At 44.3% G+C, this 27,769-nt stretch overlaps 1 protein-coding gene across 3 annotated transcripts in view; it reads left to right on the forward strand.

The window, feature by feature from the left end:
* Positions 1-27,769, forward strand: part of COL6A2 (collagen type VI alpha 2 chain) — a 479,211-nt gene that overhangs the window by 76,548 nt on the left and 374,894 nt on the right. Inside the window, exons 1-2 of one of the 3 annotated variants that reach the window (XM_030210353.1) lie at positions 6,703-6,714; positions 8,390-8,544. In XM_030210353.1, the coding sequence (XP_030066213.1) occupies positions 8,418-8,544 (127 nt within the window). In that variant the 5' untranslated portion in view covers positions 6,703-6,714; positions 8,390-8,417. Of the gene's footprint in view, positions 1-6,702; positions 6,715-8,389; positions 8,545-27,769 lie in introns of those variants that run through there. The other 2 variants (XM_030210351.1, XM_030210352.1) reach the window with 2 other exon arrangements.

Here is a 27,769-nt window from a genome sequence, read left to right on the forward strand (position 1 = left end):
ACAAGAGGGAGTCAATAAATGGTATAAATTTAAGTACAACATCAAAACAGTAAAAATTCACCCTATTTATTAACTCCTTCATATAGTATTGCAGTTTTATGGGACTTTACGTATTACTATGAGAAGAAAAGGGGAAGCAAATATAAGCTTTAGCCCCTATGCACTAGATACCTATGATATACCACTGACCTAGTTTGGAAATTCTTACAATCATACTTAAACAGGTATTATGAGGGTAATTCTGTAAAGAAGACACCAAGATATAGGTTTCAGGAATGTCTAGAATACAGTTGTATACACATGTATGTGAGCATATAACACAGGTAAATGGCAATACTGTATTCTATAAAAAGGTGCCTTAACGTGACAGTGCATAGTTTGAGGGTTGGTATTCAGTTGGGCGGGGTTTGGATGGCACATGGGTGGAGCACAATGTTACATGATTAGATTATAGAAAACTATAACTTACACATGTTCCTTTGTGATTTAGATGCAATCATTTACATCAGCTGTATGGTGTAAGTGATTACGCCTTAATTCTAGGCATGCATTTGACATGCTACACTGGTATTCTATGAAGAGTACACACATCCTATTCTTTATAGAATAGGCTACAAGTAGGTGCACTATAGACACCTAAATGTGTCTACAATGCACCTACTTGTAACCTAGTCTATAAAGAATAGGCTACAAGGCTACACAGGCTGCATAGGTGTGTTTATCATCTTATTGTTATACAGGGCACAGTGTGTGGATTTATGGTTATAGATACTGAAGCAAATTCCTGTGTCTGAAAGCACGTAGAGGGCAATTCTAAAAGTGCTGCCCAAATGTGGGTGCCAAAATGCAGGATGCTGAGCAGAAATTCTATATTGGCATCTGGGAATTCAGAGTCCATTATAGAATACAGCTTAAGTTTGTATTTGTGTGCCAACAATTAGGTGCTAACAGGGCCGGTCTTAGGGCGAGGCGACCGAGGCGACCGAGGCGGCCGCATAGGGCCCCGCGCTCAAGGGGGCCCCGCGCAGCACGCCTGGGGTCGCCCCGCCTGCTGCTCCCACCCCCGACGATCGATCGCTGTAATGTAATAAAATTGAGAAGCGCCGAGTAGCAGGCAGTGCCTCGCGTCTGCCCTGCTAAAAATCTCCTGCACGTCGTCGGGCCGGCCTTCCCGCATTAAGTCCCGCCCTCCTTTGAGGTAATAGGCTCTTCCCGCATTAAGTCCCGCCCTCCTCTGAGGTAATAGCCTATTACCCCAACTGAGAACCCCCATCCCACACCCTTCTCACATCTGAGTCCCCCTTACCCCCTCCCCCCAACTGAGAACCCCCATCCCACACCCTTCTCACATCTGAGTCCCCCCCCCTGACCCGACCCACCTACCAACTCTTTTCCCCTGCTGCACCCACTAACTTAAACAAAAACTTGAGAAGCGCCAAGAAGCAGGCAGAGCCTCGCGTCTGCCCTGCTAGTAAAAATCTCCTGCACGTCGTCGGGCCGGCCTTCCTGCATTAAGTCCCGCCCTCCTCTGAGGTAATAGGCTCTTCCCGCATTAAGTCCCGCCCTCCTCTGAGGTAATAGCCTATTACCTCAGAGGAGGGCGGGACTTAATGCAGGAAGGCCGGCCCGACGACGTGCAGGAGATTTTTACTAGCAGGGCAGACGCGAGGCTCTGCCTGCTTCTTGGCGCTTCTCAAGTTTTTTTTTAAGTTAGTGGGTGCAGCAGGGGAAAAGAGTTGGTAGGTGGGTCGGGTCAGGGGGGGGGGACTCAGATGTGAGAAGGGTGTGGGATGGGGGTTCTCAGTTGGGGGGAGGGGGTAAGGGGGACTCAGATGTGAGAAGGGTGTGGGATGGGGGTTCTCAGTTGGGGTAAGGGGGACTCAGATGGGAGAAGGGTGTGGGATGGGGGTTCTCATTTGGGGGGAGGGGGTAAAGGGGACTCAGGTGGGAGAAGGGTGTGGGATGGGGGTTCTCAGATGGGAGAAGGGGGCTGGAACTGGGGTTTGAGAAGGGGCCATATGGGAAATGGGGGCCATGCATGGGGCTGGTGGGAAAATGGGGCATGCGTGGGTCAGGTGGGAGAATGGTTCTGGGGCTGAAAAGGGGGGGGGCTCTAATACAAGACATGTGGATGAAGGGGGCTGGAACTGGGGGCTGAAAAGGAGGGTAGGTGGGATAAGGGGTCTAGTACTGGGACTGGACGCTGAAAAGGGGCAGGGGCTGAAACTGTGGGTACTGGGGGCTGAAAAGGAGATAGGGAGAAGTGGCTGGGGCTGAAGCTTGGACTGGTGAGAGAAAAGGGCTGGGGATGGGTTGAAACTGGGGGCTGAAAAGGGGACAGGGAGGAGTGGCTGGGGGCTGAAGCTCGGGACTGGTGGGAGAAAAGGGCTGGGGCTGAAATGGGGGACTGGTGGGATAGTGGGGCTGGAACTGGGGGCTGAAAAAAAGGGGCAGAGAGAGGGGCAGATCCTGGATGGAAGGGGGAGCGAGAGGGAGGGCAGACCTGGATGGATGGGAAAAGGAGGGTAAATGGTGGATTGAAGGGGCAGAAAGAAAGGGCAGACAGTGGATGGAAGGGATAGAAAGGGCAGACAGTGAATGGAAGGGGCAGAGATAGATGTGCACGGAAGGGGCAGGGAGAGAGGGCAGACATTGGATGAAGGGGACAGCAGAGAGGGCAGACACTGGATGGCAGAGAGAGAGCGAAGACAGATGCTGGATGGAAGGAAGACAGTGAAAAGAAGATGAGGAAAGCAGAAACCAGAGACGACAAACTGTAAATAAAATATATATTTTTATTTTTTTGCTTTAGGATATAGTATTGTAGCTGTGCTAATAAATGTTTATAATAGAACATGATAAGGTAATCTTTTTATTGGACTAATTTTAATACATTTTGACAAACTTTCAGAGAACAAAGCCCCCTTCCTCAGGTCAGGATAGGATACTGTAACAGCTCTATACTGTATTGACCTGAGGACGGAGGTTTTGGCCTCTGAAAGCTAAATGTATTAGTCCAATAAAATGCTATTATTTTATTTTCTATATTTGTTTTATTTCTATTTGTTAATTTGTAAAGTAGTGATTGGTATTTGTTAGGTTTTTTTTCAAATTTACATCTGTTGTCTTTATATTTTGCACAGTACTAGGGCACATTTTCTGTTTCTGTGGTGTTGTATTGTATGCAGAGTCTGGCATCTTGGGGGTTCAGTTTAATTTTTGTCTAAATAGAAAGTTTAAATATTACTACTTATTCTATAGTGGATTAGGGTGTATCTGTGTTTGTGAAAAAGACATGGTTTTCAGTTGGCATTGACTGTGTAGGATCGACAAGCCCTGGAGCTGGGGGCCTTGGAGGGAGGGGTGGCCGGCTCTGGAGCTAGGGTGGGGGTGGAGCTAGGGTGGGGCGGAGTTAGGGTGGGGCAGGGCTAGGGTGGGGCCCTGTCAAATTGGTCTGCATAGGGCCCCGCACTTGCTAAGACCGGCCCTGGGTGCTAACACAACACGTAAAAGGTAGTGTAAATGTGACCTGCCACTCCTCCACTCTACTCCACTTCCTTGAAATTCGGCCGTCCCTGTGGGGGGCAGTTGAGGACGTCCAAAATGTTTGAAAGAAGGACGTGGCTGGTTCAAATCTCACTGCTGCTACTTGTGATCCAAAATCCAAATAAATAAATAAAGAGGGTGTTGGAGGCATAGCAAAGGCATGGATGTCCTTCTCACAGAAACATCTACACTTTGGACATCCTCAACTGCCGTTGCTTCCCCTCCTTAGGAAGGAAATCATGTGCAAATGAGTTAACAGCGAGCAGCTCATTTGCATGCAATTTCCTTCATGCATGCCTGTTCCTTTCCAGATAGGGAAGGGCTTTTTCCATTCAGTTAGTGGGACCAGTGCACTACGAATGCTGGCTCCTCCCATGACCAAATGGCTTGGATTTGGTCGTTTCTGAGATGGGCGTCCTTGCTTTCCATTATCTCCAAAAACTGGGGACGACCATCTCTAAGGTCGACCTAAATTTCATGATTTGGGCATCCCCGACCGTATTATCGAAACGTAATGTGGATGTCCATCTTGTTTTGATAATATGGGTTGCCCTGCCCCTTTATGGGGCCATCCTTAGAGATGGGCACCCTTAGAGATGGGCGCCCCCGTTCGATTATCCCCCTCCATGTAAACAGAAATACATAGAAAAAATGAAGGCAAATATAACCATATGACCAATCCAGTCTGCCCATCCATACTATCTACTAACACTTCCTCTCCCTTAGAGATCCTGTGTACTTGTCCCAAGCTTACTTCGTCTTAACCACCTCCACTAGGAGGCTGTTCCAGGAATTCACCACTCTTTTCATGATGTAATATTTCCTTAGGTTACTACTATGTTTGTCCTCTTTCACCGTCATTCCTTTCAACTAAAAGAGACTTGCCTCCTGTGGCTTATATTCTACAGAGGTATATCATGTCTCCCCTTATTCAAACATCCTAAGATCTGTCACTGTAATATCTTAGTATCTTGATGTATAACCTCAGCACATCAATACACCCTGAAGTCTCTTTATATTTCTGAAATATCCTTTAATGAATAACAAACAGTTTACTCACAAATCAGAAGAGGTGCTTCTTAGCACAGAGCCTTCGTGTTCTGAAAGCTGCCTCAGTAGATGGAATCAGAGACCTGAGGAAAAGGGCAGTTCTACTACTTAAGTAGAAAAGCAGTTACACAGGCAGAGCAGCTCACAGATGGGAAATTGAAAATGCAATATCTCATTGGCAAGATATATATGAGAATATTTATGAGATAAAAACCGAGTTCTCTCCAGTGAATCTATGAGAACAAATGCTGACAGAAAATAAGATGGAGACAGCCATCAAGTCAGTCAGAGAGAGCACCTGGACAGGGGCGGGGGGGGGGGGGGGGGGGGGGGGGCTTCCAGAACCCAAAGAACAAGAGGCCATGAAGACCAATGACAACAGAGCCAAGTTAGGCTGAGCAAAAAGGCCTAGGCCTAGGCGACAGCACACCACTAATAACAGTTTTTAAACAACTGTGTTTGCACTACCTGTGAACTACATTTTACATAATTCCTTGCTTATTTAACATTACAGTGCACTACAGTAAAACATTAAACACATTTCAGAACCCATCCGAACCAGGCAAGGCTGTCAAAGGACAGAACACCCCTCTCCCGGCTTTCTTCCAAAGTATACAGGGTAAGGCAAAAAAAAGTAACCCCCTAGAGTTTCTTGCCATTTTCTTAGCAACCACTTTGAATTTCAATGAGAAATTTTACATACTTTAGTCATCATACTTATGCATAATTAAACAACATTTAATTATCTTAAGCTGTGTTGATGTTACTTACATTTTAGTGTTACTATCTAGTGACTTTTATGCATTAAAAATGTTTGAGCTAAAACACAGTAAAATAATGTCATTCAAATGATACAATTAGCAATGTGTCAGAATTTCGCATTCACTATAATTACTCAGTGTCTGGGCCAGATGCATTAAACTTAACGAGCCATTAACAAACAAGTAGTAAACCGTGGCATGCACTAAAGGCTTCTCCGAGCCATTTTCCAATCACGGTAGCAGCTAATGAAAACGGAATGCAGATGATCCAAAGGCTATTATAATGAGCCACACTACCGTTGCAAGGCTATTATAATGAGATGCACTACGGTTTTCCGATCCCCTTACCGTGAAAAACCTAATGGGAGATCTACACCTCTCGTTGGGGCAAATCGGAAGAAACAAAATGTTGTAAGGGACGTCCCTTTTGACGTCCTTCACCTGAACCCCCCCCCCCCCCCCCCGCAATAATAAAAGCGGCCTTTTTGGATGTCCTTCACACAGCTGAGAGACCTGGAAGTCCCTGAGCCAATCACAGCGCATTTAGCTCAGCTAAACATGTTGTGATTAGCTCAGAGATTTCCAGGTCGAAGGACGTCCAAAAAGGCCGTTTTTATTATTGCGGGGGGGGGGGGGGGGGGAAGGACGTCCAAAAAGGACGACTTTTTGGATGGACGTCCTCAACTGCACTCTCCTGCTAGGATCGAGCCACATCGGAGCCTTCCTGCAGCAGGCTGTGGAGGGGGTGAGCGGCGCTGTGTCTTCCTTTCCCGGGAGGCGCAGGGACGACCACAGGCATAGCGAAGGTGTCATAACTTTTTAATAACAATTTTTTAAAGTCCCTCACGAAGACTTGGGACACGCAGCTTGTTTTTTATTTTTACATGGGTCTTAGGCGCTTTTTGGACGTATTTGGCATGCGCAGAGCATCCAGCATAACGCTTGGCTGCTCTACGCATGCTCGACCGGCCGACTGTCCGACTGGTTACCGATGGAATAGAGAATGCAAGTGAGCTACAACGAGCAGCTCATTTGCATTCCTTTTCCTTGATGCATGCCCGTTCCTTACTGATTCGCTATGGGATTCAGTAGGGAAAGGGCTTTAACGATTTTTTAGTGCATCTTGGCCTCCGTCCCTAGCTTTAACACAGGCCTTCAGTCATTTTGGGAAGCTCTTAACAGCCTTGTCAACCAGTCCCTGTGGCAGGCTGTCCCAGATCATCTGCAGTACTTCCTTGAGTTTGGCAATTGTTTACAGCTTTTGGTGAGCTTGTGATAAACCTCCAACATTGCTCCACAGACAAAAGTCTATGTCACTGTGATGGCATTTAACAGTAAGCTGGTATCTTGGGGTTTTGTTTTCCAAATAATGGTAGTTTTACAGTGCCAGCATTTTTGAACGTGTGAAAATCACTGGGTGGTCAAGTTATAAAGTCAGTATCTTCACCATGTTTAAAGATAATCTCATTCTACTCAGCACATAAACGTTGATAGTAACAAGAAATAAAGTTGTAAAATTTCACATTGACAGTCTAAGCGGTTCCTGAGAAAACTGCAAAAAAACTCTAGGGGGTTACTTTTTTTGCCCCACCCTGTACATATTGAGATCTATGTCAAAGACCACTGACCATTTTAGCAGCTGCCCTCTCGACTGGCTCGATCATGCTTATATCTTTTGAAGGTGTGGTCTTCAGAATTGTACATAGAACTCTAAGGGGTCCTTTCACAAAGCAGTGTTAGGGCTAATGTGCACCAAATTGGCATTACCACTGGGTTATGTGGGTGCCGAGCAGCAGTGGCGTACCAAGGGGGGGGGGGCAGTGGGGGCGGTCCGCCCTGGGTGCCCGCCGCTGGGGGGGGGGAGGTGCTGCGCGCCAGTCAGCGTCGTTCGTTTCCATGCTCCCTCTGCCCCGGAACAGGAAGTAACCTGTTCCGGGGCAGAGGAAGCATGGAAACGAAGACGCTGACCAGCGTGTGGCACCCCCCCAGCGGCGTGCACCCGGGGGGTTCTTTCGCCAGGGTGGGGGGGTGTCCCTTCGCCAGGGGGGGTCGCGCTGCATGGGGGGGGCGCTGCACCCGGGGGCGGGGCGCATCAGATATCCGCCCCGGGTGTCAGCGCCCCTCAGAACGCCACTGCCGAGCAGTAATTCTGACGTTGGCGGTATTCAGCAGCGTGCCCACATTGGTGAGCGCTGCAGGATTACCATGTGAGTAGCATGTGAGCCCTTAACGCTAGGTCAATGGCTGGCAGTAAGGGCTCAGGCAGTAAATAGCCGCACACTACCTTTAATTTTAGTGCACTGTCATTTACTGACCCATTGAAAATACTTTTTTTCCCAGCCATGGTAAAAAATGGCCCAGTATGCACCAAAAACACACGCCCATACTACCACAGGCCACTTTTTACTGCAGCTTAGTAAAAGGACCCCTAAATGAGGTCTCCAGAGAGGCATTAGAGGTTTCTCTAGAAGTAGGTTTTGTCAGACAAATCTGATTAATTTCCAGAGACTTATACAGAGGCATTATCAGTCACTCCCCTTTTCCCTGCTGGCCATTCTTCTCCCTTATACATCCATGCATCCTTCTAGCTTTTACTGTTGCCTCTTCTACCGGTTTGGCTACCTTAAGAACATAAACAAAACTACAGCCGGAAAAGAGCAACCCCTACAAATGTATAAGCAGAAATCACAGAGTAGGGATACATTTAAGCACTGTGGTTACAGAATGAGGGGGATATTTTTAGCTACCTTATTCAGAAGTCACCCATATTCCAAGGGAAGAATCTTTGATGCCCCCATTATCACCCATATCCTCATCCCAGATGATACCTACAATCCCAATAGTGGGTCACCAGTGTCTCCATTGGTTCACCAATTTCACGTGTTCAAGGTCTTCTATCACCTGGAGCCATCTGTGTCCTCAGCAGTATCATATTTCTCTTTTAATGGATGACTGTGTTTAGCATCATGTAATATGATCATAATTCTAATCTTATCACTCAAAAGCCTCTTAACAGTATTTTATTCTTTTAGCAGGAAAGAAGTGTGAGGAAGAGTCAAAATGTTTCCCAAAATCTTTTTGTTTGTCCTCTTCTGTATGATATTTGGATCACTCCATGCTCAGATTGATGATGATGATGATAATGATGATGAAATATTCCTTAGGCAAAGAAGCCCTTCATGTGCAGGTAAGCAGTTCCTCATTAAATAAAAAAGAACATAAACCTATTAATAGAACCATGAATATGACATCCCATGCTCAACTCAGAAAACCTCAACACAAATTCACCCCAGGAGCTCCTTACAACAGAAATTCTTTTAAAGAACCCCAAATGCAAAAAAAAGTGTTTTAATAAATCATAAACAACAAAAAATCAAGCACAATAACTCCATATGAAATAAAAATTTATTTCAAGAATCCTGGACACCGAAAACTACAAATCCAGGATTGAGGTGCAATTGTAGAACCATGTATGGTTCTCAGTACTAGAAGATTTCTTATTTATATTATCAAACAGCAAACCAATATGCAATGTTTATGTTACTATAAATAACTAAATATTTCCCCATTTTATAATCCCATCAGCTAGCGCAGTTATAACAGTGACCATTCTTGTCCAGGAGACACATGTAGTAATATTCAAAAGCATTTATCCAAATAACAGCCACCATTAATATCATAACATCACTTTGTATTTGTTCTTTACCAGAATTGGCATACGCCTTACGGTACTATGTAAGCCACATTGAGCCTGCGAATAGGTGGGAAAATGTGGGATACAAATGTAACAAATAAATAAATAAATAAAATTAATCAGATAAATGACTTAGGCCCATCTGTGGATATTCAGCAGTACTATCTGGAAAGTTCTACTGAATATCTTTACAGACCACCTGCAGTCTGGGGTCAGAGCTTGGGCAGAGTTAAGAGTTATCTGGTTAGTAGTGATATTCACTCCATTAACTGTGTAACTATTTGGATAAAGTTAGAGCAGCAAATAGGCAGTCTCAGTATCATCAGTATCCATATAGTGGTGCTAGTCATGAATCTAGTTATTCTACATCAGCCGCTATAAGAATAGCAGTGTCTAATACCCAGATTTAATACAGCCTCAGTGGCTGGTATTTAGAAGAAAACAGAACACCTACCAACCCAGCTGAATATTGACCCGACACACTACAGTTCCTTCCAAATCTACATATGTACCCTCATTCTGGCCATTAGGTATTGCTGTTGCACTTTTGTAGTCTGACAAACTTAAAGAGATTTTCAGTGGGGCTTGATCTACAGTTTGTGAGTAATTTTATAAAGCATTTTCCATGCGTAAAGCATGTTATACATATGGAAAATGGCTATTATAAAATTGTACACTGATATAGATATACATATAAAAGTATGGTACTGACAAGCAGGGCCGTGCCAATGCAGTAAGCGGGGTAAGCAAGGCAGGGGGGTGCCTGCCTTCGAGGGGCACCGCTGCCCTGCCGTCCGCTCACTTGCAAAATCTTTTACCTGAAGTTGCAATTCATGGCAAGCCCGAAGTGAAAGCAACACAGCAGTTTTCACTGAGGCAGGCAGGCTCTTCAAGTTATTTGAAAGAATGCAACCAGATTGCTATATATGCTTTCGTTTGGGGATAACTCCTCACTCAGGGTGAGCTTCAGAGCTTGAACAGCATTCAAATTAAAGAGAACCTGAAATTTTAAAAGTGCTAAAAATAAGTTTTAAAAGTATTTGCATTAAATCTAATTGCAGAATTCAGGTGCTGGGAGTCTGTACTTGGTAGTCATATGCTCAGATTTGTTTAAATCATATGCAAATTAGTCCGTTTTTGGGAGGTTCTCATTTGCATATTTATGGATAAAAATGATGGAATGTTTACAGCCTTAATGTTAGGTCATGGCTCTGATCAAAAGTGTGGAGTTTGATCCAAAAACGAAGGGTTTATCTAGTGTTTTTCACTAAAAATTCCCATGAGTGTCTGTATGTGAATCTGCATTCAAATAGAGCTCTCTGATTGGATGATCAGCTTCTGTTAGAAATCTGCAGGGAAGGGAACAGAGTGAGACAGCAACTGATCGTCGGTTTGGCCAAGAGAGACATGCAGCTGTGAGTTCCTGTGTATGTTGACTGAAATTATAAAAGAGTGCCTGATTATGTGGTAAATGAGAAAATATGAATGAAAAGAGGTTGGTGGAGATTGAAGTTTCTCTAGTGAGAAAAGGATCTGAATATTTCAGGATTACTTGAAGTTTATGAAGAATAGAAAAGGGTGAATTTCAGTTTAAGAGTGTTTAAATCATATAAGCTATATAAAGGCTAGGTAGATGTAAGTGACTGTAAGCAAGGAAACCTTAATATTTGATCTGAAATAAATATTTGATCTGAGATAGTTGATCAGAGATAAATGTTTGATCTGAATTATATCCTTTGGTGCAAAGGAGATTAGAAAAAGAATCTTTGGAAACTAAGAGGACTTTGCTCACATTTTGAATTAGCATTCCTATTTTGAGTTGGAAATCTTTGAAGTGTTATGAAAATACATTTTGCTTTAATGAAAATTCTAAACTTTAGAGTCAGAGTTATCAGTGAGGGATACATACAGTGCTATTTTTTCCTGAGGTCCAGCTTACTTGCCTGCTCCCTTCTGTTCCTGCTCTGCTAGATGGGGGGGGGGGGCCAACTGACAGTCTGCAGGGGGGCACCAGAGACCCTAGCCATGGCCCTGCTGACAAGAGCATTCGTACTTTTATGTTATCTGCGCTTGGGTGTTCCTAGAGATGTAGCCTGGTGCTGGTGTGGAGTTGTGATATACATGTCTGTTTTATACAAAACTCAAATATTTAGAATAGGCACTCATCTCTAGCCTATTTTACAATGAGGGGCATTTTTGAAAAGATGTCCAAGTCATAACACAGGTGGCTATCTTGCATGTATTTTCCAAAAGTAAATACACCAGGATGTCCTGTTCGAAAATATATGAGATTGATGTCCGTGTGCTGAGGAAGTCCAGCATGAACAGCCATTTTACAAACTGGAACATCCAACATTTGAGCGGCAAAAAAGCAGGATCAAGGAAATCTGTCTGGCAGCATTCTTAGAAGAATGGCCACACAAACCAGAGGGGCAGCCTAGTGGTTAGTACAGTAGAGTTTAAACTAAGGGACCAAGCTTCAATTCCCACTTTAACTCTTTTATTTTGTAATTGTGAGCCCTCCAGGAGCAGAAAAATACATATTGTACCTGAATGTACACCACTTCAATAGTCTTCATGCTTGCAGGTGGCTTATATATTTAAGTACAGTATATATTTTTCTGTTTCTGGAGGGCTCACAATAAAAAAATTAAAAAATAAATAAATACAAGAGTTAAGGTGGAATTTGAACCTAGGTCCATTGGTTTAAAGTCTACTGTACTAACCACTAGGCTACTCCTCAGACTTGCTTCCTGTTTTGCTAAGAATGCCCATAATACCTGAAACTGTCATAGAGCCTGGTATCCCCTTTCAGTTCCTCTTTCAGGGGAGAGGTAGCGGAACAGCAACCACTAGGGGATTAAGGGGGTGTCATGCCTTAGTTCCTCCAGTGGTCAGCTGCTCAATCAGAGCACCTTTTTGTAACCTGGATGTGACTGAAACAGGTCTAGCGTAGTATATACAGTCGGATAAGAGCATGCTCTGTTTAACTGCATGCCGTACTTCAGTCCCGTTTTTGGCACCATCAATTTCTGTGGGGACAAACTTTGTTTTAGCGCACCACTGATAAGTGCAAGATTCGCTTATATGCATGGTTCAAGACCGCTCCTCTGCAGGAAAGACTCCGCATAAGCGTGTGCATGGAATATGGAAGCCGATTCGCAAGTGACAACCGAGATTTCAAATTTACCGCCTCTTTAACTGCCCCAGGCAGATTAGGGGAAAGAATGTTGTTGGAGCATGCACCAGGGTCGTAGTCATCATCGCGGCGGCGGAACTGTAAGACTTTAACACTGGCTGAACGAATAGAAGTTCTTAAAAAATTAGAACACAAAGAAAGTCAGGCATCTATTGCTAAAGAATATGGTGTCAATCCCAGTCAAATTTCATGTGTCTTGAAGCAGAAATACCAGCTTCTGGAAGACTGGCAAAACAATACAAATCCACAACGGAAACGAAAACGTGCGGGAAAAGCTGAGGAGGTAGAAGATGCTCTTCTTCGGTGGTTTTCTTGAGTCAGGAGCAGACAGTTTCCTGTCAGTGGTCCACTGCTTATGGAGAAAGCTAACCAGGTAGCAGAAAGTCTTGGACTGACTGAATTCAAAGCCACTGTTGGATGGTTGGAAAGATGGAAGGAGAGGAACAGCATAAAATTCAAGAAACAGCATGGTGAGAAACAAGACGCTGATGACTTTGGTGCTGAAAATTGGGTTGTTTTAGTTCTTCCTACCATCTTGAACGAGTTTGCACCTCGTGACATTTTCAATGCTGATGAAAATGGTCTCTATTGGCGAGCGATTCCTGATGGAACACTTGCATTCAAACATGCCGAAACTACTGGAGGTAAAACATCGGAAGACCGACTGGCAATCCTCCTTTGCTGCAATATGGATGGGAGTGAGAAGTTGGAATTCCTCGTCATTGGAAAGAGCAAACAGCCCCGTTGCTTGAAGAAAGTTAAACGACTTCCTGTGTCATACGAGGCTAATGCAAATTCGTGGATGACTGGGGAAATTTGGAAGCAGTGGCTAAAGAAGTTAGACACTAGAATGTGGGCACAAAAGCGTCAGATTTTGCTGCTTTGTGATAACTGTGCTGCACACAGGGATGATGTCAGGCTGTTCCTATGAAGAAAGACTAAGGAGGCTAGGGCTTTTCAGCTTGGAGAAGAGACGGCTGAGGGGAGACATGATAGAGGTATATAAAATAATGAGTGGAGTGGAACAGGTGGATGTGAAGCGTCTGTTCACGCTTTCCAAAAATACTAGGACTAGGGGGCATGCGATGAAATTACAGTGTAGTAAATTTAAAACAAATCGGAGAACATCTTTCTTCACCCAATGCATAATTAAACTCTGGAATTCGTTGCCGGTGAAGGTGGTTAGCTTGGCAGAGTTTAAAAAGGGGTTAGACGTTTTCCTAAAGGACGAATCCATAAACCGCTACTAAATGGACCTGGGAAAAATACACAATTCCAGGAATAACATGTATAGAATGTTTGTACATTTGGGAAGCTCGCCAGGTACCCTTGGCCTGGATTGGCCGCTGTCGTGGACAGGATGCTGGGCCTGATGGACCCTTGGTCTTTTCCCAGTGTGGCATTACTTATGTACTTATGTCTAACGTCAAGGTGGTCTTCCTGCCACCAAACAATACCTCTCTGACCAAACCTCTGGATCAGGGCATAATAGCCAATTTCAAACAACATTATCAGGCTTTTGTGCTACGTCATCTGATGAGCATTATGGATGACCAGACTGGGAAGGATAAACGTGCTGTTGAACTGGCTCGTAATCTATCACTGTTGGATTCCCTACATATGCAGAAAGAAGCCTGGAATCATGTTACACAGGCAACCATTGTGAACTGCTACAAGCGGACAAATGTTGTTAAGGATGTGGAGAGGGACGAAACAGGTGCAGCTGTTGCAAACGCGTCAGATGAAGAGGTTATTGACATCCCAGCCGGTTTTACTGAAGAGGAGTTCCATCGCTACATAGCTGTTGATTACGATCTACAAACAGCTGAAGACAGATGTTGAGATGTGCTCCTACATGCAGGCAACAATGGCTGATGATGGAACAGATGAAGAAATGAGCAGCGAGGCACATGCTGATGAAATTCAACAACCTCCTCCTGTCACTTTTGCAAGAGCGCTGGAAAGTCTCAACACCATGCGGGCCTATCTGGAGGCCACTGGATGTCAGTGCTATGACAGTTTTTACCGTCTGGCAGACGTCTATGGAACTCACAGACCCAAGAGTGTACAGAGGACTATAACTGATTACTTCAAGCCAGCCTAATGTCAGTTAACTGAGACTGTATACTGTACGTATAATAATAAACAGTACTGTACATATGTTTATCAGATGTCAAGCTTCTTTGGGTCACAACGGTTAAGTGCACGCTCTGGTTAACTGCATGCATTTCTTTGGTCCCAGACCCTTGCACTTAAGTGGATTGCATTGTACTTCTTTTTGGGCTTGGACATTTTTTCCTGTTTGGAAATCGCTGTTGGATGTCCTGATTTTGGACTTTTCCTAGTCCTATCCAAAATATGCACACAAGCAGAGCTGGTCCAAGGGTCTCTGGTGCACCCCTGCAGACTATCAGTTGGCGCCCCCCCTCCCCCCGTCTAACATCTTCATTCTCTCTTCTCCCACCCTGTCCCCTTTTTCAGCCCAGTGCCTTAAAAAGTGAAGAACAAGTTGAAGAACAGCAGGCCTCCTATTTCAGTAGAGACCCCCCCCCCCACACACACACACATATGCACAGCTCTGCAATGCACCTTACTCCTGCCCTGCAGCATTCTCTATTATTCCAGTATTGAGGGCCAGACCCTCCTCCCCGCACCCACCAGCTCTGATAATGCACCTCACTATTATGGAAATTTTCATTTTGTTTGTTTGTTTTTTTAATTTTTCATTGAGAGAGAAATATTGTAGTGTGCCTTCTTTTGGCAACAGTGCACCCTCTATTCTGAAAGAGAGAACAATCCTTTCTGATAGTGCACACATGAGCATGCTATTCACACATGTGCAGTGATGTGCGCATTTGTGCACTGTCGGGAAGGAGTGTGCCTTCTTTCAGAAACAATGCACACTCTTCTAAAAGAGGCACATTGTGAATAGTGCACATGCTGCAAAAAGTGTGTAGAGTATGTACTATTAACCATACAACCACTGCCCCCCCTACCAATTTTAGTTTCCTTCCAGTCATTTGGGGCAGAAAATGGCATGAGAAGGGAAGAAGAGTATCTGGAGAAAGGGAGAGGATGAGAAGACAGAAGAATTTTTTAATGGAGGGGGGGGGGGAGAGGAAAGATAGGGTAGGGAATGGGGTTAGAGGCAGTGTAAAGAGACAGGGGAGTATGGGATGTGTGAGAGACATAAAGGAAGAGGTATGTGATAAGGAAGACGTGGAAATGTGACTAGGAAGGAGGTAAATAGAAGCAAGGGGAAGCTGGGTAGGGGGTAAGAGAAGGAAGAAAGGGGTTGGATGCCAGAGAGAATGGGCAATATGAATGAAGTGAGGAAGGTGGATGAGGGCTGAAATAGGGGACTAGGACTGGGTAAATGATAGTGGGGGGACAGGAGGCAGAGGAAAGGGAGAGACAAAGGGGCCAATGGGAGACCAACTTCTAAAAGTCAGCTTTTGTGCAAGCTTAAAAGGTGAGTGCAATAAAACTTACTTTGTTATGTCTGACTCCTGATTCGAAATAATGCAACTGCCAGAAGAACTGAGACCCCCATATACACAGCTCTGCGACAGAGCATGCCGGCTGGAAGACTCAGAGAGACGCGAGAGATGCTTCAGCTCCAAGCAGGGGAGGGCTGCAACCAGAAGGCGCGCACTGGTGCACGAAGGTGCCGCAGGGGGAGGAGGCGGTGTCGTGATGTCGTCGTCGACAGTGGAAGGCTGGAAGGAGACAAGGCAAGAGCAGCGCCGCCGCGTGCAGCGTTGCGGGGGAAGCCGGGAACCGGAAAGGCGCATGGGCAGGCAGGCCAGAGCAGAGAGGACATCACCGGACCCCCCCCCCCCCCATTGGTTTGCACCCATCCTGACCTATCGTCGAACAGCTGAGTGGGCCGCCGGGTTGGACCGGCCCTGCACACAACATACCCCTTGTTATTTGAACATACTGTAGTGTTGGATGTCCAGGGCCAGCTTATCCATTGGACCAGGTGAGACCTTGGCCCAGGGCGCTGGTGAGTAAGAGTGCCAAAATACCTATCCTCTGACCTCACTCACTTGGTCTACAGGTTAAGCCTTCTCCCCTCCTAGGGCAGGAGTCTCCCCTTCTCTCTTCCCCCCCCCCCCCCCCCCATGGGTCCACAACTTTTTTACTTCCTCATGGTCCTGTAAACTTTACGTCAGTTGCTGACGGCAGCAGCATGACACACTGCCTTTGGCGTACCCCTGAGTCTTCCCTCTGTCGCCTCCTGCTTCCTCTGTTTCAGTTTCTTGGGGACAGGATGCGGAAGTGAAAGACCCAGGGGCTGGCTGAAGGTAGCCTATAATGCTGCTGTTGCCAGCGACCGACATAAACTTTACAGGATTATGGGGGGAGGGAGTGAAAGAGGTGAGAGAATAGTGTGGGACCCACAGGGTGGGGAGAGAGAGGAAGGGGAAAGATAGACTGGACTGGGTGGGGAGATGCTGAACTTGTGGTGAGGGGGGCACCTCCAAAGTAAGTTGGCTCTCGGTGCCACTATCCTTTGAGCCGGTTTTGTGGACGTCCCTTCTTTGCATTTGCAAAATTGGGATTTGGATGTTTGAAGCACATGGGCATACATTTGGGCATTTTGAAACATCCATATGCTTCGAAAATAAGCTTCATAGGCACCTATGAATCTTTATAAAATATTGGCACACATCCTGCAGATATTGCAGCAAGATTTAAGCCATGGATATTTATACCTGCTCAGTAGTAAGCATAAATAGTACAGTGTAAATTATTTTATAAATCACAATGTGGGGCATAATCGCAGGACGTCCCCGTGAAGGGGCAGGGAAACCCATATTATCGAAACAAGATGGGTGGCCATCTTTCATTTCGATAATATGGTCGGGGACACCCAAATCTCAACATTTAGGTCGACCTTAGAGATGGTCGTCCTTAGAGATGGTCGTCCCTGGTTTTCGGCGATAATGGAAACTGAGGACGCCCATCTCAAAAATGACCAAATGCAAGCCCTTTGGTCATGGGAGGAGTCAGCATTCGTAGTGCAGTGGTCCCCCTGACATGCCAGGACACCAACCGGGCACCCTAGTGGGCACTGCAGTGGACTAACTGAATGGAAAAAGCCCTTCCCTTACCGATCCCTTAGCGATTCGGAAAGGAACGGGCATGCATGAAGGAAGTCACTTGCAAATGAGCTGCTCACTGTTAGCTCATTTGCACACGATTTCCTTCCTAAGTAGGGGAAGCCAGCGTAGAGCAGCCAAGCATTATGTGTGGCTGCTCTGCGCATGCCAAAGACGGCTTCATACGTGCAGACAAGCTATGTGTACAATAGCTGTCTACAACCTTATATAAATTGCCATCTACAACCTTAGAAAAATAAAAGTCCAGGTGAAAACGTCCAAGTGCTTGTCAGGGACGTCTTTTTTTTTTTTTTTTTAGAGTATGGGTGAAGGATGTCCTTCGCTATGCCTCCGTCCAAAATGTGATGTTTCTGTGAGAAGGACATCCATGCCTGCTATGTCTCCAACATCCCCTTTATTTATTTGAATTTTGGATCACAAATAGTAGCAGTGGGATTTAAACCAGCCACCTCTGGATTGCTCTAAACACTAGGCCACTCCTCCAGTCCACTCTACTCCACTCCTTTGAAATGTAGCCGTCCCTGTGGGGGGGCACTTCATGACTTCCAAAATGTTTGAAAGAAGGACGTCCACGCCTTTGCTATGCCTCTGCTGACACACACATACCTCCCATCCCAGGGACCTGCATACTGCTGCGATGGACCTGAGTATGACATTTCAGGCTGGCAAAAACAGTTTTTAAAGTTGTTTTTTTCAGGGTGGGAGGGGGTTAGTCACCACTGGGGGAGTCAGGGGAGGTCATCCCGGATTCCCTCCGGTGGTCATCTGGTCAGTTCACGCACCTTTTTGAGGCTTGGTCGTGAAAAAAATGGACCAAGTAAAGTTGGCCAAATGTTCATCAGGGACGCCCTTCATTTTTCCATTATCGGTCGAGGATGCCCATGTGTTAGGCACACCCCAGTCCCGCCTTCGCAACGCTTCCAACACGCCCCCGGGAACTTTGGTCGTCCCTGCGATGGGAAGCAGTTGAGGACGGCCAAAATTGGCTTTTGATAATGCCGATTTGGGCGACCCTGAGAGTAGGATGCCCATCTCCCGATTTTTGGGCGCCCTTCTCTTTCGAAAATGCCCCTGAATGCCACCCAAACTTATCCTTGAGTATTCCTACTCTAAAGTTATATACCATACATATTTATATGTGTGAGATAATTTTATAAGAAGTCTTTGACATGCATATATTGGTATATATGCACAAAAAATCTTTTATAAAATTTAGCTCACAGGAGGCTATTTTACAAAGCTTTTTCTGCATGTTTTAAACACAAAAGTGGTCATTGATAAAAAATACAGTACAACATATTTATATAAAATATAGGCACACTTTAAAACAACAACAAAACAAGGGGACACAAGATGAAGCTAGAATATGGTAGATTTAAAACAAATAGGAGAAAGTTTTTCTTTACTCAACGTGTAGTTAGATTCTGGAACTCGTTGCCGGAAAATGTAGTGACAGCAGCTGGCCTTACGGAATTTAAAGGGGGTTTGGACAGATTCCTGAGGGAAAAGACCATTGAACATTATTAAGAATTAAGTTTTTTTTGGGGGGGGGGGGGGGGAGGGTGCCAGGTTCTTGAAGCCTGGATTGGCCACTGTCGGAGACAGAATGCTGGGCTTGATGGACCCTTGGTCTTTTCCCAGTATGCAGGCTTATGTACTTAGGAAGAATGTGTCTACTTTTTGTTGATCTGCACGTTCCCAAGGGCATAGTTTGGACATAGGGGAAGTAGAATTGTGATATATGTGTATATTTTACAAAATACTTGGGTACATGTAGCCAGAAAATATCATTTTTTGGGGGGGGGGGGAGGGGTTTCCTTCCAGAATGAATGTCAACAAAGTGTACACTGTTTTCAAGAATGAGCACTATGTGCAAAGAGGGTGCACTCTTTTCCCGACAGTCTTCACATGTGCAAAAAAGAGTACAAACTCTTATTGGTAAACGACATTTCATTTCTAACTACTGCCCATCCCTAGTATACACACATTTTAATCGTTTTTGAAGCAAGTGTAAATTTGTACCTGGGCCTTTGGGGGAAATTCTATAAAATAGACACTAGCATTTCCACACCTATTACGCAAGTAAATGATTAAAATAATGGCATATACCTGCAAAGGTGTGCACATACACACGTAAATGTCCCCACATAAGTGCTTTTCTGTAAAAACATGCATATTTTATTGTCACCAAGACTACCAGGGTACCTCCTACTGGCCATGGGGACAAGTACATCCCATGCCTCTACTCAATGCTCTTTCGATAGGACACTTTATTCAGAATGGCAAACATTAAGACAAAGGCTATTTAGGACGCCACTTTTATTTAAACATAAGCAAAACAGCAAAAGTATTTTCCCTTTTACAACTTTGGGGGTTTCCTTTGCTAGGACCCTAAAGCCTAGCCAGGAATTCTTACAGGCTCTAACATAGCTTATTTTACAACAAGCTTTTCTACATTCAGTCTCACCTATATCTCCAGCCCTGTTTAAACTGATTCTGGTCCAGCTTTCCTTATTCCCCCCTTTTAACCATCAGCTTTAGCTTAGTGAACACTTTTCCTAGGATCCAGTCCTTATGCTGTAATTCTGAATTACTCTGCCCTTCATTTACATGTGTAACTTTTAGACAACTATAAGTTTTGTATCTATAACTGGCATGTAGGCACACATGCGCCAGCTCTGTGGTTGGCGTAAGTGCTCATGCCTAAGTGCATATGTGCTGGTATTTTATAAAGAATAGTAGGCGCCTACTTTCCTTTACAGAATCTGCACCTCCTGATTGCCTATACATAGGTGTATTGTTATTGAATTACTTCCTTAATGTGCTATTGCTTCTGGCTCTGGGTGTCCATTTTATAAAGGCACATAAGTGCTTATATTGTCTTTATAAAATATGAGGTCCTCTTTTCAGTGGTGTACCAAGGGGGGGGGCGGTGGGGGCGGTCCGCCCCGGGTGCATGCCGCTGGGGGGGGGGGGTGCCACGCGCTGGTCAGCGTCGTTTGTTTCCATGCTCCCTCTGCCCTGGAACAGGAAGTAACCTGTTCCGGGGCAGAGGGAGCATGGAAACGAACAACACTGACCGGCACGCGGCACCCCCCCAGCGGCGTGCACCCGGGGGGAGGGGGTTCTTTCGCCGGGGTGGGGGGGTGTCCTTTCACCGGGTTGGGGGGGTCGCCCCGGGTGTCAGCGCCCCTAGGAACGCCACTGCCTCTTTTATCAAGCTGCACTAGTGGTTCCCATGCAACAATGATGATGAAGTCCATTCAAAGTGAATGGGCTTTGTCAGCATTACCGCACTGGGGACCGCTAGCGCGACTTGATAAAAGAGGCCCTGAGTTTGTTATTTCTGCTATCACTTTTTACCTTTTATATTGGAGTACCTTGATAAAATAAGCACTTTTGGGGCATTTCAGATAAGTGTCCTATTATAAAATTAATCATATCAAACAAAACTTCACTTACTTTCCAAAGATCAATTCTTTCATGAGTAACTATGTTGAATGTTCTGAAAATCCAAATATATTATTTAGCCAGCTCACCGCTATCCACTTGTTTATTTATACTTCAAAAAAATATAATAAATTGATGAGGGAAGACTTGTCTTTGCTTGCCCACGCTGACTCATGATCAGTAATTTTGTTTCTGACTATTATTGTCAAGGGTTCATTGACCTAAACTAATAGGAAGGGAGAAAATGGGCAGCTCCGCCTGAGGCATCTATGGAGTGAAATTGTGATAGAAATCCTTTATTCTTATAAGCTCTGTACTGTGGTTTTCAGACAGTTGTCTGCTTGTCAGCAGAGTCTGAATTGCCCTAAAATCCTGATGAGACTCCCTTCCCCCATCAGAAACATGCAGGAAAAGAAATAGTGTAGCTTGGTTGCTGGGGAACACATAGGCAGTTGGTGGTCCAACTGTTTGGGGAGGCTAAAGGGGGCGGGGTCAAGGGTGGTGCTTACATCCATAATTGTCTGACAACACAGAAAAAAAAGTAAAATAGTCACAAGTAATACCTTTTATTAAATTTAGATATTAGATATGTATCATATGTCAAAGTATAAAGTGGTTGCTCAAACTGTCTGAGAGCTTGATGGCTGAACAGTATAGTTTGAAGGAAAGTACATTTGTACAGAATAGGCAGCCAGAATTTTTGAATGACACAAAAGCACCAGTGCCAAGGTCCAATTTCCAGAGTGCAGAGATACCAAGGGTGTCCCATCCTAAATGTGAAAAGTACCACCCTAATTTGTGAGATTCAAAGTTAGCAAGTGAAAGTTGAGCTACTACTGAGAATGCTATGAGCTAAATCAAGTCCAAATTCTAATATTGGGCATATTGAAATGATAAGTAGAGTAGTAGTATATTGAAAAGTAATACAAAACCTTAAAGTCACTCAGAACCTATAAAGCAAATTGACTGTACCATAAGAACATAAGAATAGCCATACTGAGTCAGACCAATGGTCCATCTAGCCCAGTATCCTGTTTCCAGTAGTGGCCAATCCAAGTCACAAGTACCTGGCAGAAACCCAAATAGCAGCAACATTCCATGCTACCAATTCCAGGGCAAGCAGTGGCTTCCCCCATGTTTATCTCAATAACAGACTATGGACGTTTCCTCTAAGAACTTGTCTATAATAGCACTAACTTCCATGAGTCACACAGCAAGGGCTTACCTATTAAAAGGCAGCACCATACACATTTCAATAGAACATCAATACACCTATTGGGAAATCTGAACAAGTGAGACTAGTATGAATCCATCTTATTCAGACATTCAGTGCTAACACTATACCTGGTTTTATTCACATATAAACATAAACAGGCCCTCACCACGTAAAGAATAGGTAACCCCAAATTAAAATAGAACTATGTAGACAAAAATTTAACTGAAACACCAATATACCAGATTCTGCATACAATGCAACACCAGAGAAATAAAAACTGTGATGCATGTTCTTCTGTACTTGCAAAATATAAAGATAACAGATTGAAATTTTAAAAACTGACACATTCCACTCACTAAATTAAAAATGAATAAATATTTGAAACAAAGATGAATACTAAGGTGATGCCTTTTTATTGAACTAATTTAATACATTTTTGACTAGTTTTTTGGAGTTTACTAACCTGAGGAAGGAGGTTTAGACCTCTGAAAGCAAGTAAAAAATATATTTAGTCCAATAAAGGGTTGTCTTCTTATTTTACATTTTTTGTTTTATTTTTATTTATTAACCTTTAAAGTGGACTAACATGGCTACTTCATTCTACATTGAAAATAACTTTACCTTTGTTGTTTGGCATAGGCGCCCGGTATAAGAGGCTTGGGGAGGCTACGCCTCCCCTGCTGCAGCAGGATGGATCAGCTTTGGAGTCCTGTTGCTCTGGGGGGGTTTAAATTGTTGATTTACCTCCATCCTCACAGCAGGAGCTGCAGTGAAAGCCCATCTCTAGCCTTGTGTAACCAGTTGTAGAAATTGGTTTCCTGCCTGCCCCGAAGATTTCGTTAAACACAACCTGGGTGGATGAAGGAGGGAGATCAGGGTCGCCACTGGACATGGGTGGCTGCAAGGGGGCAGGGGGAGAAGAGGGTCTTAGGACATGGGTGGCTGGAGGGGGGCACGGGAGAGGAGGGTCGCTGGACATGAGTGGCTGTAGGGGGGGAGGGGAGGGTCGGTGGATATGGGTGGCTGTAGGGGGGGGTGAGGGGGTCCTAAGACCAGAAAGGTGGGAGTGAGGGGGGTCCTAAGACCAGAAAGGTGGGGGTGAGGGGGGTCCTAAGACCAGAAAGGTGGGGATGGAAGGGGGCCTCAGACCATAAAGGGAGGGGGAGGGGGTGCACACTCAATCTCACTCACTCTCTGTCTATCACATACACTGTCTCTGACACACTCTCTGTCTATCACATTCTACATCTCTCACACACACTCTCTCTCAAACATACACTCCGAGGAAAACCTTGCTAGTGCCCGTTTCATTTCTGACAGAAATGGGCCTTTTTTACTAGTAGATATATAATTTCCCACACAATCCAACTTAAGCTAATATTCCATAACAGTATCTTGATGCACACATGACATTTTAGAATTGGTGCTCACTGCTCAGCATCAGCACACCTATTTTGAGGCGCTCAGTTATAGAATTGCCCCCATAATGTGTACGCATCATGCAGACTTTTGACCCTGAAAGTGGCTCCTTTTAAATAATTTTCTCATTTCATCACAGTCTCCCTTTTTAAAATTAAATTCAGTGGTAGTATTTTTCTTCAGTTTTCAATTTACAATAATTATGAAAAATTTGATGACTTATGACCACCGTTGTCAGGGAGCCCCACTACTGTTACCTCTCATATCACATTCTGCACTCCAATAAAGATTAACTCTAAATATTTCCCCCTTTCATCAGCTCCAGAACCAGCTGCTCAATGAAGCAGTTATTTAGGGTATCTATAAACTTTATCATCCTAACATGTTGTAGGAGCTTGGATGAGGGCATGCCTGGAGCCTTGATACTGTATATGCAGACACACAGCGAGTTAAAGGTGAACATAATATAATTTGATAATGTGTTGGGATTAGGGATAATTCTGTTCACTTCACAGGTAGGAAGAAAAAAACAAATAGCCATTTCATAGATTCACAAATTGTCTTGCTTTGATAGGGCAATAGTGTGCACTACTGTCTCTCAACACAGTAATCTGCAGGGACAGAAGAGTAAAGGACTGGATGTGGGTCTCTGTGTATTTGAGTCTATCCTATATTTTATGGCTTTCTTTTCTGTTTTTATTGGATTTGTTGTATTGTAAAGCACTCTGACTTTGTTTGACAAAATATCAACTGTCTTAAACTATTAAACAGTGTATTCAGCTTGTCTCGTGCTTGGGAGCCAGAGATAAAGTTCTGTCTTTTGGCAGATAGCAATCACCAGCCGGCCACTAGTCAGGTTTATTATTTATTTATTTATTTGTTACATTTATATCCCACATTTTCCTACCTATTTGTAGGCTCAATGTGGCTTACATAGTATTGGAGAGGCGTTACAGACTCTGATGTAAACAAATACAAAGTGATGTTGTGGTAAGATAAAGTTCATGTGGCACAGCCACACTAGGGAATCGTACAACGGAAGAGTTGTGTTATGTCCATTAAGTTCTTTAGTTTTGTTATGTTGCAAAGATCAGGTATTTATGTTGGATCGGTAGGGTATGCCTTTTTAAACAGGTTAGTTTTTAATGTTTTCTGGAAGTTTAGGTGGTCTTTCGTAGTTTTCAAGGCTTTTGGTAATGCGTTCCACAGTTGTGTGCTTATGTAGGAAAAACTGGAGATGTAAATTAATTTGTATTTGAGCCCTTTGCAGCTTGGGTAGTGCAGATTTAGGTATGTTTGTGTTGATTCGAATGTGTTTCTAGTTGGTAGGTCGATCAAGTCTGTCATGTATCCCGGAGCTTCACCGTAGATAATTTTGTGAACCAGAGTGCAGATTTTGAAAGCAATGCGCTCTTTGATTGGGAGCCAGTGGAGTTTTTCACGAAGGGGTTTTGCTCTTTCAAATCGCGTTTTTCCGAAGATAAGCCTAGCTGCCGTGTTTTGAGCAGTCTGAAGTTTCTTTAAGGCTTGTTCTTTGCATTCTGCATAAATTCCATTACAGTAGTCTACATGGCTTAGTACCATTGATTGTATCAGGTTGTGAAATGTTCCCCTAGGGAAGAATTGTTTCACGCTTTTGAGTTTCCACATTGAGTGGAACATTTTCTTTGTTGTGGATGTCACTTGGCTCTCTAGAGTTAAGTTACGGTCCATTGTACCGCCGAGGATTTTCAGGCTGTCTGAGATAGGGAGGGTGTAATCTGGGGTGTTGATAATAGTGGGGTGATCCACGCTGTGTGGGGATGAGAGGATGAGACAGTGTGCTGTTTTTTTGTTTAGGTGTAGTTGAAATGCATTTGCCCAAGAGTCCATGATGTTCAAGCTGATCTTGATTTCGTTGGTGATTTCTGTCAGTTTAGACTTGTAAGGAATGAATATTGTGACATCGTCTACATAGATGAAAGGGTTAAGGCCTTGGTTGGATAAGGACTTGGCTAGTGGGGTCATTATTAGGTTGTAGAGGATCGATGATAGCGGTGATCCTTGTGGTACTCCGCAGTCTGCTTTCCACGGCGATAATATGTTTGAGTTTGATACTTGGTATTGTTTTCACACAAACTTCTGCAAGGATCCAAGATGAACTTGGCCTACCTGGATGTAGTATCTGGGAGTCACACATAGGTGGTGGATGCATAGGCAATAGGGCTCCAGTTCTTCCCTCTGGGCCTCCCCGACCTTGCTGTGCCCTGAGGTTTTATACTTCCTGAGCCATGCCCTCCCAGTTCCACCTGTCCTGTGCAACATCCCCCTTGGTGGGAGTCTGAGGGTTAAGGTGTAATCTAAAGAGCCACTGCATACATTAGACTCCTTGTGGCGAGCAAATCACTTTAAGGGGTTTGTGGTCTCTCATGAGCAAAAAGTGGTGGCCCAGAAAATACAACTGGAACATTTCCAAGGCCCACCTGACAGCAAGGGCTTCTTTTTCAAAGACTGCATAGTTCCATTCTCAGGGAAATGGCTTCCAACTAATGAAGGCCACGAGGTGGTGCTCTCACTTTTCCTCTTGGTACCAGACTAACTGTTCCAAGTCACCTTTTTGTGGCTGAAAGCTGATCTCCAAATAGGACTTGCAATGGCTCTGGCTTTGTTGGGACATCCAGTCTGAAGTCATGCTCCTGGACCAGCACCATAATGACTGAAATCCATTTGCTTTGTTTCTCTTGTCCAGTTGTGTCACTTTGTAATTGATAGATTCTGTCTTTTTCACTATTTCATAAGGCCCTTGCCACTTGTTTACTCTCTGATGATGGCAGAAGTACTAGAACTCTGTTTCCCAGCTGAAAGGTTCTCTGGATGGCCTTCTGATTGTAAGCTTTGGTGTGCCCCATCTAAGCCTTCTCCAAGCAGAGTTGCTGCCTCCCTCTTTCTGTAGTTTTTTTTCCTGCATATTGAATATGATATCTACCAGGTTCTTCCCTAGGCTAGGTTTCTCTTCCTGGCCTTCTTGGATGATATCCAGGATTCCTCTAGGTCTCTGTCTACACAATAATTCAAAAGGAGAGAAGCTGGCTAAACTCTGAAGTACCTCCTAGACAACAAACAGGACGTATGGGAGCACAGTGTCCCAGCTTTTTCCATCTTCGGCAACAAACTTCCTCAATATAGGTTTTGTTAAAATGTTCCACCAGATCACCTCTATGTAGATGGTACACGTTCAGTAAGGCACACACTTGCTTTATTTATTTATTGCAGTTGTACCCCACATTTTCTCACCTATTTCAAGTCATCCCCTAATCAGTAAGGATCTCTGTGGGAATTCTTATTTTAGAGAAGACTTCCCATAGAGAGTGGGCTACTATGGTGACCTTCATATCACGCAGTGCAGTGGCCTCTGGGTAACAAGTTGCATAATATAAGATCACCACGAAGTCCATGATCAGTCTGTCAAATGAGGCATTGACAATGGACTGTGGACATGAGAGGGACATGCAGGATTGGTAGTACAACAGCGAATCTGCCAGAAGAACTGGGCCAGTATATTCTCCCAGGTTTTTTCCTCCTCCAAATGACCCCCTAATAGGTGACTGTGTGCTAGATGCATGAATTGCTTGCAATAGGAGCAGGGAATTAACAGCCTATCCACATCTTCTCCCTCCAGGGTCCCCTTGACCACCCTATATAGCAACAAACAAAGTAGACTGCACAACTATCTGTTTCCTACTAGCTAATATATATGCGGATATCCTGGTAGGAGGAAAAAGTCTGATAAATCACAGGGATCTATCACTGAATAGCGATCTGGAAGTATATCAATCCCTTTCTTGTGATTGTGAATGATCATAGACCTAGAAACCCCCTCCTTCCTTAATATGTGCTGTAGTGCATAGCAAACTAAAATGTGAAAAACAAATATTTTTCTTATTGTTTTTACTTTTTTCTTTGTTTCTCTAATTCTATATTATTATGACCTCCTCTTCCCAAACTACTGACAGTTCAGCAAGAACATATGTTGTTCCACTTATCTTTTCAGCTCCCATTTACTCCCCATCTCTAGATTATTTATAAATATGTTAAAAAGCAGCAGTCCCAACACAGACACCTGGGGAACCCCACTGTCTACCCTTCTCCATTGAGAATACTGACCATTTAAACCTACTCTCTCTTTTCTATCTTTTAACCAGTTTTTAATCCACAATAGGACACTACCTCCTGTCCCATGCTTCCTTTCTTTACTTACTTTAACTTACTTGGACTCTTGTTGTAAGGCTTCTTTCACTTCCAAGGTGCTCTCTGGTGTCAACTTGG

Source organism: Microcaecilia unicolor, chromosome 7 (genome assembly GCF_901765095.1).
Source record: "Microcaecilia unicolor chromosome 7, aMicUni1.1, whole genome shotgun sequence".
Classification (NCBI taxonomy): Eukaryota; Metazoa; Chordata; class Amphibia; order Gymnophiona; family Siphonopidae; genus Microcaecilia; species Microcaecilia unicolor.